Raw genomic sequence first — 12,743 nt, 5'->3', positions numbered from 1 at the left:
CTCCTCCCTACCCCACCCCCGCAAATCACGCTCACATGTCCCCGCACTGTCCCGCGACGTTTGTGCCCATCAGCCCCACCAGATTCAATCTTTTTCTATTGTTTTCTTTGTTTTGAGTTTTACAAATACAGCTGTTATAAATTCACAAAAGAACGATTTCTGTTCATCAGAGTTAATCATAACAATGATAATATATTACTTCACGTATCACGTGATATTTCATGTAACACGTGACGTTACACATTATGCAATACAGTACCGTATCTAGTGCTATCGATGAAAGCGCGGAAATGCATGTACTCTAGATAATAACGTGTTGCCTGCAAACAGATATTGTTATAGAATGAAACAACGTCGTTTTAGAAACTCATTTCTGGGTGCGTGTGTGTGTGTGTTTGTGGGTGGGGGGGGGGGGGCTGAATGTTTGTTGTGGAATGGCGAATGAAGGATCTCATAAAGGAGTGCACTGGGGTCAATTCAATTTCAATATCAATTTATATATTCCAGTATAAATATACAAATATTTTATAAAAAGGAGAATTTAAGAAAATGCAATATTAAAACAACCTATACAAAATGTTTGTTCATAGAAAAAAAAATATATAAAAACTAGAGCAATTCATTTCAGTTTATCGAATTGACAAAAACTTGCAGCTCTATGAACAAAGGAATTCTTCAACAACTGTAGGCTACTCTGTATTTTGTCAAAATATTAGGATTTCTTAGCTTTCTGTTTTATTACACGTTAAGGCTCCTTATAGGGAGGTATGCAAGAGGTGATTCTGATCATCATAAATGTTTGGTGGCCATTCTTATAAATTCAGCTCTAACAGAGACATTCACGGTTTCCTTCATACAGTATATCGGTAATCTAAATGAAGAATCTTTGACGTGTACTTAAAAAACTTTACAATTCTATCATTATATTTTTTGCAGATTGGCACTGCATAAATGAGATGCGGGAGAATGACAGATCATTTAAAAAACACTTTCCTTTTAGGATCCTAATTAGAAAGTGACACAATATATGCTTATATATATATATATATATATATATATATATATATATATATATATATATATATATATATATATATATATATATATATATATATATTTATATGAATGACAGATGAGAATGACAGATCATTTAAAAAACACTTTCCTTTTAGGATCCTAATTAGAAAGTGACACAATATATGCTTTATATATATTTATTTATATATATATATATATATATATATATATATATATATATATATATATATATATATATATATATTTAGTGAAAAGTTCCATCTCACTATGTAACTACAGTATGAAATGTTCCCAGTATATTAAATGAGGGCGGTATTGAAGAACTTATCATGCATAGACTCCGGATGTGTGAACTGATTATGTAGGGAGGGGGTTAACAATTTCTGTATCAAGCACAACATATTTCAACATTTAATTACATGCTTACTACATGATATTATCCACGTTAAGTGTTTATTAGCAAAGCCTTGCGTTGAGAGCTACTTATATAGACCAACATTGTAATCTATATATATACCTCAGAATGGACCATTTGACGTGTAAAATATGAGATTATTCTGGGAGAAGGCTCACAGACTCTTCTAAACGGAAGTCAGCTTCAATGAGCAAAGTATATTATATAGTCTCTGAAAATCCTAATATTTTTCTTTGTCTGTTAATCCGGTGTAACAATGTAGACGATAGCACAGAACAAAAGTCTCACGATATAAACTATATGCTTTGTATGACCGTGCTTGATTTCAAATGTCTGTTTTTTGTACAAAGTTGTCACATAATTACAAAAATAAAAAGTTGCACAAAAACTCTAATCAAATCATGTTCCTTGCAGATAACATGTTTCATGACCTCAGCAGCACATGCAAATATAAAATGCAGAGTTTCATATAAAATCATTTGAAACTTGAAAGTAACGTAAAATGTCCTAACAACGATTTCAAGTCTGGTCAGAGATTCATATTGAGGGCAAAATATCCGGGAGCTAGAGGGGGTTAACATGGTACTCATGATAAAGGCGACAGGGTTTCTCATTAGAGAAGATAACATATTAGTGTAACAGAACAGCCTTACATGGAGAAGATCCCAGTGAAAGTTTGTTGTATTTTCTGCCCACTTCACCCTCAGGAAATGAAAACAACAAAACACCATAAGTATCACGAGACAATTCAAGAGTCATCAACATACAGAGGAGAACTAAATGAAATGTTGCTCTGATATACTAATTATGCTTCTTGGATGTATACACACATATTAACAGAGAATTATAACTTAGCTTAACCAAGATTGAATATTACTTTACATTGCATTGATCTTTATAGGGCCATTCTTGGGACTGGTGCGGTTGAACTGGCTAATATGACGCGACTGAGTCGGTAGCTATGATTGGCTGGCACGATATGGTTGAAGTCCAGCTAACCGCGTATTTTATAATCTTGTGTGAAAATGAGTGTAGGTCTAGTCGTACTATTTGTACTGGAAAGGCGGTAGACTCTTGATGTAGCAATTGATACAGTATAAAATCAGGAGGTTGTCCCTGAAGCGGACGTCACAGAATATGACCCTGTAAGAAACTGAGTTACACCAATCCTGATATTTGTATCGCAATTAACATATCAAACAAATACAAACACCATTGCTTAAATTACATTACTTTACATTAAGAGATAGCAAATATGATCCGCTCATATCGACTTTCCGTTAACAACAAATTAACGACTTAACGTGTCACTATAACACGTGACACAACCAGGGACGTAGCTAAAGCCTGATAATTGGGGAGATGTAGTGGCTGAAATTCCAACTGGATGGGTTTTGAAGCCAGAAGTTCCGACTGCTGCCTTCAGTGGCGGCGCCAGGAATTTTTAGTTGGGGAGGCTAAGGGGGGGGGGGGCTGAGCCAATTTTTTGGTGGCTTACAAGATTGAGTGATCGCCGTCCTGGGGGAGGGGTATAAGGGGAGGGGGTGGCCCCTCCCCTTTTGAAATTTTTCCCAATCCTGGAAAGGCCTACATGCAAAATGGTGGCATTTAGCGGGGCTTTTGTCACCTGAAAATTTCTCCAAAAATATGCATTTTTTTGTGAGTAACTTTAGTCAAATTAGAATGGAAGATACCAATTCACAGTTTTCGTATCACTAAAATATTACCTGCTGTGAAAGATCCAATTCCTTTGCTCAATTATTATATCGCGCTCTCTGACACAACTCCTGTTTTAGTCTGTATACACGCTGTTTGTGAAACGCACACGACATTGCCGTATGAGAACAAAATTCATCAAAATTTCCATTGACCATTGTAGCACTGCGTTATGGCTGACAAAATTTGGGTAGGCTATATTGTTTCAATGAGTTTTTTTTGTGCCTGTTTCAGGTGGGGGGGCTAATGGGGGGCTGACTACTTCAGTGGGGGGCTAAAGCCCCCCAAGCCCCCCTTGGCGCCGCCACTGGCTGCCTTGTACCCCCCGCGCTACTCGTCAACAATACGGTCAGTGTCAGTCAGACACCCCATCTTTCGCGACTGCACTTTTGTTCCAAACATTTTTTTTATGGTCATTACTTCTGAGGAAGATAATTGTCTACTCCTAAGCTATACATTATTATGTGGGCCCGATTCCGCGAACAAAAATAACCACTGCCCTTTTTCTATATATTCTTGTCTAAATTTGGCCAAAATAGTCTTAAACCTATCTTCTACAAAGGTAAGATTCAAGAATTCGGTGAAACGTAACAAGTAAAGTACTGTAACCAGGCGCGTATCCAGAGGGGGTGTTGGGGGCGCACGCCCCCCGGGTAGCGATTTTTTTTTTCCCAAACAGGTTCTCAATTGTGTATAAATAGTCGCTCATGATTGGTCGGAAAAGTTACGTCATAACAATAAAACCCTTCACTTCGAGGTTATCAAAATGTCTGCATCCATTCGTTGCAACGAAGATATACCCGTTCAAAATTACCCGCAGCTTTTCGTAAATATATGTAGATGTGTTTGGAATTGGTTTAGACATAATGAGCACACTAGTATTGTATGATCTACTTTGATCGAAGATTTCTGTGAAGGCATTTATCGATAACATCGCACAGTGAAAGTTTCGTACAGGGGTACATAACACATGCGATATAGGCCTATATGTATTATAACTGTGTACACAGTGCAGTGTGACGGAAATACATCATACTGTAGCATGGTGGGCTCATAATTGACGCACTTAAGGATTTGATCAACGATTTCTATCAAGGAAAAATCAAAATCACTCAACTGTATGTTTTTCATATGTGTGGTTCCTCAGAAATGTAATGATCTCAATATATTTATTGTTCTGTGCATATGCAACGTACAATTGAGCAGAACTTGACCACAAAATGTCTGCCGTGTCAAGTTCTTTCATATACCCCTAAATTGACACATTCGTCGATAAGCTAACTGTAGTGAAGGCTTTAGTATACATCCATTGACTTTAGATGCTGTTTGCTATACTTTGAGCCTCTAAGCTTAGACAGATCAGGTCCCAGAGAGTAGTGTTGTCCATGATATTGAGGAAATGTTGGTTATTTTTAGGGTGCAAAATTTCCAAATGCCCAAAAAAACGTACAAAACCGGGGGAAGGGTGTTAAAAGCTTAAAAATTCCACAATTTGGTCATCAAATAGCTGAAATGGATTCAAACTCATGAAATATGTAATTCTGCTTGACTGCAAAAAGTTTAGGTGGCCTGCTCTATCGTTTGCTAGTAATAATTGAAGGTGCGTCAATTACGGGGGTGCGTCAATTATGAAGCCTTGCCTATACACCAAACTGTTTTGCGTATATTCATTCAAGGCTGAACTCGCGTCGTGAAGTTGATTTTGGTGTAGGCCTACCCATTCCACGAAACGAATTCCGATTTCAATAGAACGGCTGACGAATCTTGGATGACGTAAACACGAAACCGATAGAATGTAGCGTATGTATCATAAGTAAGGTCAACATGTTATCCAAGCATTAAAAGTAAAAGTTAGGGCGTTTGCAGGGAAACCGCGTAACAAGACTTTATTAAGTGTCAGTGTGTAACTCAGTGTATGTCTTCGAACTAGCAAGCGTTTGATGCTGACGTCACGAGCAATCTGATTGGCTGAAAACTCCGTAATTGAGAACCTGTTTGGGAAAAACAAATTCGCCCCCGGGTAAGGAAAAGAGGAGAGAAAAAAGAGGGGAAAAAAGGGAAAAGGAGGGGGGGAAAAAGAAAAGGAGGAGAGAAAGGAAGGGAAAAGAAAAAAGAGAGAAAAAGGAGAAAAGGAGGGAGTAGAAGAGAGCCAAGACCTCGGGAAGAGAAAGAGGAACAGTCATAGTTAAAGCGCTGATCTCTATTATATACACAGGGTAGCCAGTGACAGATCAAGGATTACGGAGGGGTGTGCGCCTCACCCTACCCTTACACCGACAACTCCATATTTGACGTTTCCATTTTTCCTCTCTCACTAATGTATCTATATAAATACTATGGTCTATCATAACGCGTGTGTGTGTATGGACGCCTTAAACAATTGTACAATTGTGCTATATGGAACCAACTGTGGCTGGTCTTGAACTCGACCGAGTCGTCGGGGAACATGACGCATTTCGGGAAGGGGTCGACCGCCCCCCCCCCCGAGCAAATTTTCTTTATGACATCGCTAGTAATTTCAAACAAGACAATGCTTAGATGCAACTAACAAGGCCTGGGAAGTGTCATTTCCAGCGATCTGGGTGGCATTTTCGGCCAAAATTTTTATTGTACGCTTCGCGCCAACTCATGGTGGCGCTTCGCTTAGATAGTTTGCCTACAGGCTTCGCCCCTCCCTTGGCAATTACTCGCTACACGCCTGTTCGAATTTGTAAAGCAAAGAGCAGATATAACATTATATCAGTGAGCATTGAAATGCATGTTCCACGATAAACAGCCTCAAAATGTGTCTATGTGTGTAGTCAAAGGCGTAGGAGCCCAATTGGATTTGGGGGCTGTAATGACTTGCCCCCCAAAAAAGCCAAAAATTTTCGCGCGTTCAACATATCGATGCCAATATCATATAAGCAAGCATCGGTCATTACATTGCATGGCATCGTGTACCTTACGGTCCGTGAGAGTTGCACAGTATTCCGTCGGATGCTAATGTAAACAACGAAATGTCTTATGTAGATGGAGAAAAAGCATACAGATCCATTTATGTCAAAACTCTATTTTACAGTAGTAATGTCGGCCAAACTTAGAACTTTAATTACCAAGGAGATCATTTTTAAGCTATTCATTGCTATTTATTTTTCTTTCAGTAGGTGCCCGAAAAAAATGGGAAAAAATTTGGTTGCGGGGGGGGGGGGGGGTGGGCTGCAGCCCCCGCCTCCTACGGGACCTACGCCTATGTGTGTAGTGTTCGGTTTCGATATACCTGATATCGGAAATATCTACTATTTTTCATTTCCTTCAACCAAGTTTTATAATAGCCATTATAAGAGGTTTTAATATTTCTACACAAATAAATTAACTGTGTCTGAATTTTCGAAAATTTCCTGACCAACATTCTTCATCATACTTTCCTCTAATCGTGCAATTTGTACCTGTCTATTAGGGGTTCAAGGAGGTTTTTCTATATTGGTTGTCCATAGATTGAAGTTTGTGCAACATTATGGGTATGTTTTGAATTGATTTTATTCACGAGAAATGTGAATTTTCAAATTCTCAACAAAAAATGGGCTTAAAACCTTGAAAAGTGGGGCTTTCGGATATTGTGGGCCGTGACGTAGAATCACCTACAAAAACAATGATCCATAGGACATGCAATGAGGTCCAACATGATGTGCGACTGGTGACAATCTTCAAAAAGGTTATGAATGGAAAAGAACTTTTGGGAAATACTTAGTTCACAGGCAAAGGTGTACATCTGGTTGGTCATTTTCAAGCCCGAGAAGTGCCATTTCCGGTGATCTGGGCCGGGTATCAAAACCAGAAATTTTCTTGTACGCTCCGCGCCAACCGATGATGGCGCTCCGCTTAGATAGTAATTCGCGCCCCCGGGTTAGAAAATCCTGGATACTCGCCTGGTAACGGACGGTTACAACTACTACTGACTAGCATTGAGTATTTTAATTGTATACCATAGAGACAATATATATACTGAACTTACTTGAAGCTAGCGAAATCGGTCAACCCACCCAATAGCAAAATTAGTACATGAATAAACCGAATTGAAGCTGGCGAACGTTGTACAGTAGTTCTATTAGGCATTTTTTTTAGAGTATTCAATATCATACGAAGGTTTGTATGGTGGAGAATAAGAATCGCGAGATACAATTTCTCAAAGTGGCAAGGAAAACGTGGTAAATATGACTGATCAAAGGTCAATTTTGACCGAAATTTTCATTTTTAGGTCATTCACAATCACAGGAATATAGGAATAGGCCTAGGTAATATAGAGTGCGACAGTCGGATATTCCGACTGTCGCACATTAATTTTCCAACTATCGTCAGTTTTACCAAGTTTTTTTTTTTTTTTTTTTTTTTGGGGGGGGGTGGAGACACCCCCTCTATCGACGTCCCTGGACACAGCAATACTACATGTTACTAGCTTCGCATCAAATATGTAAATATACTTTACCTAATTTGCATATAATTAATATGTAGGTTCATCTTCACAACCTTACAGAATACAACAATGTAAGATAACATTGTTCTTTTAAACCAGCCCTGACAATCCTGTACTCTTTTCCATGGATTTGAGTGATTGCCAGTTGCTAGATACCTAACTGACCCAACCGTGTATTACTATGTTACGCTTACACATACATTACGTAATCCCAGAGTTATAACAAAAGCGAAAAATTCGTAGGATTTATTGACAACACAAAATATAAACTTAGATACCAATATCTGCATACTGAATACTTAGCTACGTTGTTATATCATTTGTCCACTGAACTACGTAGAAACTCAAAATATTTTCCAAAATCAAAATGCATATTGACAATGAGCAAAAGAGAGACGGTACTGCAAATAAAAGAAATACATATCCCACATTGGACTCAAGCGATCTAACGAGCATCACGATGATCAGTACGTTTGTATGTATGTATTTTAGATCCTCCTGCAAGCAGGAACTCGCGAAGAAGCCATCATTGGCTTATCAAAGCCGCAAGCTGACCGAAGTCAGTCTCTTAGATTCATATTTAACGTCCATGATTATGAATTGTCAATTGTCAACTATGTAACTGGACGACATACATTAATCTTGGAGTGACTCGAACCGGGGACCCTATGATTGAAAGGCACCGGCGTTAACCACTGAGCTAACACTCCTTAACCATTTGTCATGTTCGACAGAGGGAAAAAGTATATATCTGTGACATAAGTCGTGTATCAGATGTTGAAGTTAAAGCTAGATTCGGAGATTTCTACCGACGTTCCCTCTTCAAAAGTCAACTACTTGCTTTCCAAATTCCACAGTGACGTAAAGACCCACCATCGCTAGGACTGTGGTTAAAGAGATCAGTGGCACGTCATCTTGGACTTGCTTCAGAAAACGAATGATATCATCCCAGAATTTCCTCTCTTCATCGCGTTTCATGAAGATCACGCTGATCTGAAAGTTCTCCCATATGTAGTTGGCGTTGAATCCTCCAATAGCCAGAGGCCCAAGACAAAAGAACATGGCGACATCGGACCAGATCATAAAATTCACGTTTTTCTCCATTACAAACCACTCGTGGTCTCTGCTACCATCGTTGACCATGTCGTTGACCATGTAGAACCACGAGATGCTAGTCGCAGCGCCTAAGATACAGGCGGGTATCATGACAGACATATATGCAGCTACGCATTTTTGATAACATTTAAAATCGACCAACACGCGTCTTATTACTTGTTGGCATAATTCTGTTTCTCCTTCAAATTTGTGTAGAAAGTTCAAAAGAAGCTGAAAATGATTTTGAAAAGATATTCTTATCAGAAATAACTGGAACATAAAGCAACCCCATATAAGCTCAGCAATAGCCACGGTTAGACAACTAATTTTATCAGATAAGTCAGTCTGTCTCCTAATTCCTAACTTAATATATGTTCTGTAAGTTGCAGCAAAAACAGGCCAAATGAGACATAAGACAAGGAAATGTTTCGCCGGTACTCCTGTAAGAGAGAAAGAATGTTGGTATTACTGTATTGAGAGAATTTGTGGGGGCATGGCACATAAGTTCATTTGCACAAATTACCATGTAAAGAATAGGAACCATGTCTGTATATTGAAATACTACACTTGATGGTACCTTAAAAACGCTTCTTTTGAAAGAACATTGATTATCAGCTGTAAGAAGAATCAGATACTTAAGTGACATCATTAACTATCTCTAATTTACGTCTAGAATCCTCGTAAACTTTTGACGCCACGTGTGCCAAATGTAAACGTATGGGACATACTCAGTCAAGAATAAACTGCTGCTGTACAGCTGCACGCATACCTGCGTCATGAAGATTTTGTCAGAGGCTCCATTTACATACATACTCAGTCACGAGTAAACTGCTGCTATACAGCTGCACGAATACCTGTGTCGTGAAGAGATGCTATGAGCCCCGGTACATGCATACTAAGGCAAGAACAACAATGCTGCTGTACAGCTGCACGCATACCTGTGTCATGAAGAGCTCCATAGTACCGATTATTTCACTAAGCATCCTGTAGTATCCAGTACGGAAACAAAATCAACGCAGTGGTGGAGAGGTGGGGTGGTGGGGAGTGGACGGGAAAAGAGATATAGATAGAAGATAAAGCGTTTACCTTTGACAGCAAGATCCAAAAACTGGAGGCGCTGTACAATAAAGCGAGCATTTAGAGTTGTAGCCCATATTCCTCTTCCCCTCCAAGAGAATGCACTTCTAACCTTCGAATAGACAGTCATACACGGAAAGACGACTAGTGGAGAGTAGAATGCTATGTAAGACAACAAATTCACGATGCGATCATGTTTAGCGAAATAATTTCTTTCAAGTACGACAGCTTCGTAAGTCACAAGAATAATTATGATAGTCAGAATAAGAATGGAGACGAACCAACTTCCTGGGTGGTTCCAATACTTGAGACCTGAAAAGAAACAAAATGATGTCAGGTTTTTACTGAGGGTCAAACAGTTATCGCCAAAACGAGACTTCGCAAAGAACCGTAGGGGTCAGGTTAACACGTCCGTGCCACAAGAATTCCAAGCAAATTCACACGGGTTCTCCTATAGTCAGTACTCTGCATCACTTTATAAAAGCCAACGTTTCTATCAGAGCCCCCTTCTCGAACCCCAGTTTGACAAACAGCAACCACCCACTCCACCACCCACCTCCCACCACCCACGCCCATCCCCATAATAACAGCATCAACAACTCAGCAAAGTTTATGCAGTATATATGAAACTTCCTTTACTGACAGTGTCTCGTTACCATTCTATGTGAACACTTTCTCATCCTATGTAGGTTGTGTACTTTGGGGTGGGTCGGAGTTCATTAGTTTCTATCTCATTTTTCCGGTTCATATATTGATATATATTTGGGAGCACTTTAGGGTACTTTACACAGCTTCTCACACAAATTTAATCTTGCAACCGGCACACTGTATCTTATAAACTTTTCCGTGTTGCAAATCACTATATTGTAACTACACGGTAATTTACAGTACGATTATAAAACCTGTTCAGAAAAATAATGAATGGAATAAAGTGAAATTTAAACAGTCAAGCACACCTTGGGAGTGCAAATATGAAAGCGTTAACGTGTAAAACGTTTGTCATAGACCATTTAATGCCATCTTATATATTATTGATAAACCTATATGCCAAAAGAAATAACCTTCGTTTTCTCAGTTTAGCATTTACTTTCTCATTTTTATTTTATATTTTATTTTAATTTCTTCCTTGAATTTTTTAAATTAATATCATACGAGATGGGGGCAAGCATGAGGTAGCACACCTGGAGATCTCTCAGCCCCTCCCTTCCCGTGCGCACTCTATATACTGACCTACATATCCCAATATATTTTTAGATAGCCGATATTTCCATAGTGGCAATTTCCATACAGTTAAGTATATCTTACCAATCGATTCTTCTGTGTATTTCATCACGTGACCATAACGATCCCACCAAAGTGATTCACATGCCAAGCATTCACTAGATGATCCTTCCCGTGTTATGCTGCTATCATCATAAACCGTCTCGTAGCAGGAAGTTAGATCAAAGTCTTCATGTTTACGGGATCGCCGATAGCCGTCAGATACAGTTCTAGCGGTGTCGCGTACTCGTCGGGCATTCTTGTAAAATTCTTTCTCACATGACATACACCTTCGCTGACCGACAATTTGTCTATGATAAAATATAGCTGATATCTTCATTATAAACCAGACGATAGGTGGCCATGGTCCGTCTTCCATGATGCCAAGTCGATTTCTACCAAATATTGGTTAATTCAATCAAACTTCTCGTGAAATATCAATGTTCTTGAAATTCATTCATATATCTTCAATATAAATCAGACAATAGGAGGCCGTAATTTGATATCTTCGTGCAAGTATAGCCGTCTGCTGCGACGATCATCAGCTATTCCAAACATTCTTCCTGTATGAAGTCACTTCGTTATAGCTCCCTAATTCTTCTTTGTAGTTTTCCATAGAGATCGTAAGATTAGTCTATATATCGATGTACAATACGTTACACTCTACAATGCATGTGTCAAAATATGGCAGCATACCTGTAAGTACATATTATTACACCGCTTCATGTTATGACACGGTAGAAGTCCAGAGGCAGTCAGAGACTAATGCACACATTTGTGTTTAAGGAAGTATTACATACATTAGTACTATGCCAAAGTAATAACAAACAACACGTCTATTGAAAGCTGACAAAAGTGAAAGTTTGAAGGCACCTACCTGTGTTTGAAGGAAGGATTAAATGAAAGTACTTAATTATGACCAAGCATATTCTTGATAGCTTACTCACACACACAAAACCACCGAAAGTGGAAGCAGAATATATTTATGTTATCGTGTTTCATTCAGTTATTTGAGAAACTTGAAAGTGATATATAGGCTTTCTTTTGTGGGTTTGCAATAGGTAAAATAAGTAAAGACTCATTTACAGTAGAGAGAGACTTCTGCTGAACAAACATTAAAGGAAGGTTTTCACTTTGACCTCTGTTGACCTCTGTTGACCTCTGTTGACTTCTGTTGACCTCTGTTGACCTCTGTTGACCTTTGACCAGACCTTCACCAGTTCCAGTATAGTTTTCCTTCAATTAACACTGTGTATCCAAATACCGAACATCAAGTTTATCCAAACTTCCACTTTTGCAGTTCTCGTATGTACAAGGGCGTAGGAACCGGGGGGCTGGGGTCGCCAGCCCCCCCCCCGTGAAAAATATGGTGGGGCGGAAGTATCATTCCCCCCCCCCCCCCCGCTTCGCAAGTCAGAAAACCTCTTTTTCATTTCCAAATGAGAAAAAAATCTCATTTGGAGCACCAAATTGCATCTAAGGCCAGGTGAAAATGCAAAATTATTTACAAAATGGAGTGGGTGTTGAAGTGTGCTATATTGCACCAAATTGCATCTGAGGCCACCTGAAAATGCAAAAAAATTCCAAAGGGGAGGGGCACCCCCTCCCCTTAGAACCTTCCCCCAGGCCGGCCATCAGTCTTCAGCCCCCCACTCAAAAGTACCTTCCTACGCCACTGCGTATGTACAA

The 12,743-nt window shown here is 39.2% G+C and overlaps 1 protein-coding gene across 1 annotated transcript; it reads right to left on the bottom strand.

The window, feature by feature from the left end:
• Positions 1-7,854: 7,854 nt before the first annotated feature.
• Positions 7,855-12,039, bottom strand: LOC139960156 (uncharacterized). Its single transcript, XM_071958310.1, has 3 exons — positions 11,100-12,039; positions 9,804-10,106; positions 7,855-9,157 (listed from the first exon to the last, which is right to left on the bottom strand). Exons 1-3 carry the CDS (start codon positions 11,431-11,433, stop codon positions 8,445-8,447), a joined length of 1,350 nt encoding a protein of 449 aa, XP_071814411.1. The 5' UTR covers positions 11,434-12,039; the 3' UTR covers positions 7,855-8,444.
• Positions 12,040-12,743: the final 704 nt, after the last annotated feature.

The sequence above is a fragment of the Apostichopus japonicus genome, chromosome 19, assembly GCF_037975245.1.
Source record: "Apostichopus japonicus isolate 1M-3 chromosome 19, ASM3797524v1, whole genome shotgun sequence".
Classification (NCBI taxonomy): domain Eukaryota; kingdom Metazoa; phylum Echinodermata; class Holothuroidea; order Aspidochirotida; family Stichopodidae; genus Apostichopus; species Apostichopus japonicus.
The sequence above is the reverse complement of the archived record's forward strand: the minus strand, read 5'-3'. Positions and strand labels throughout refer to the sequence as shown.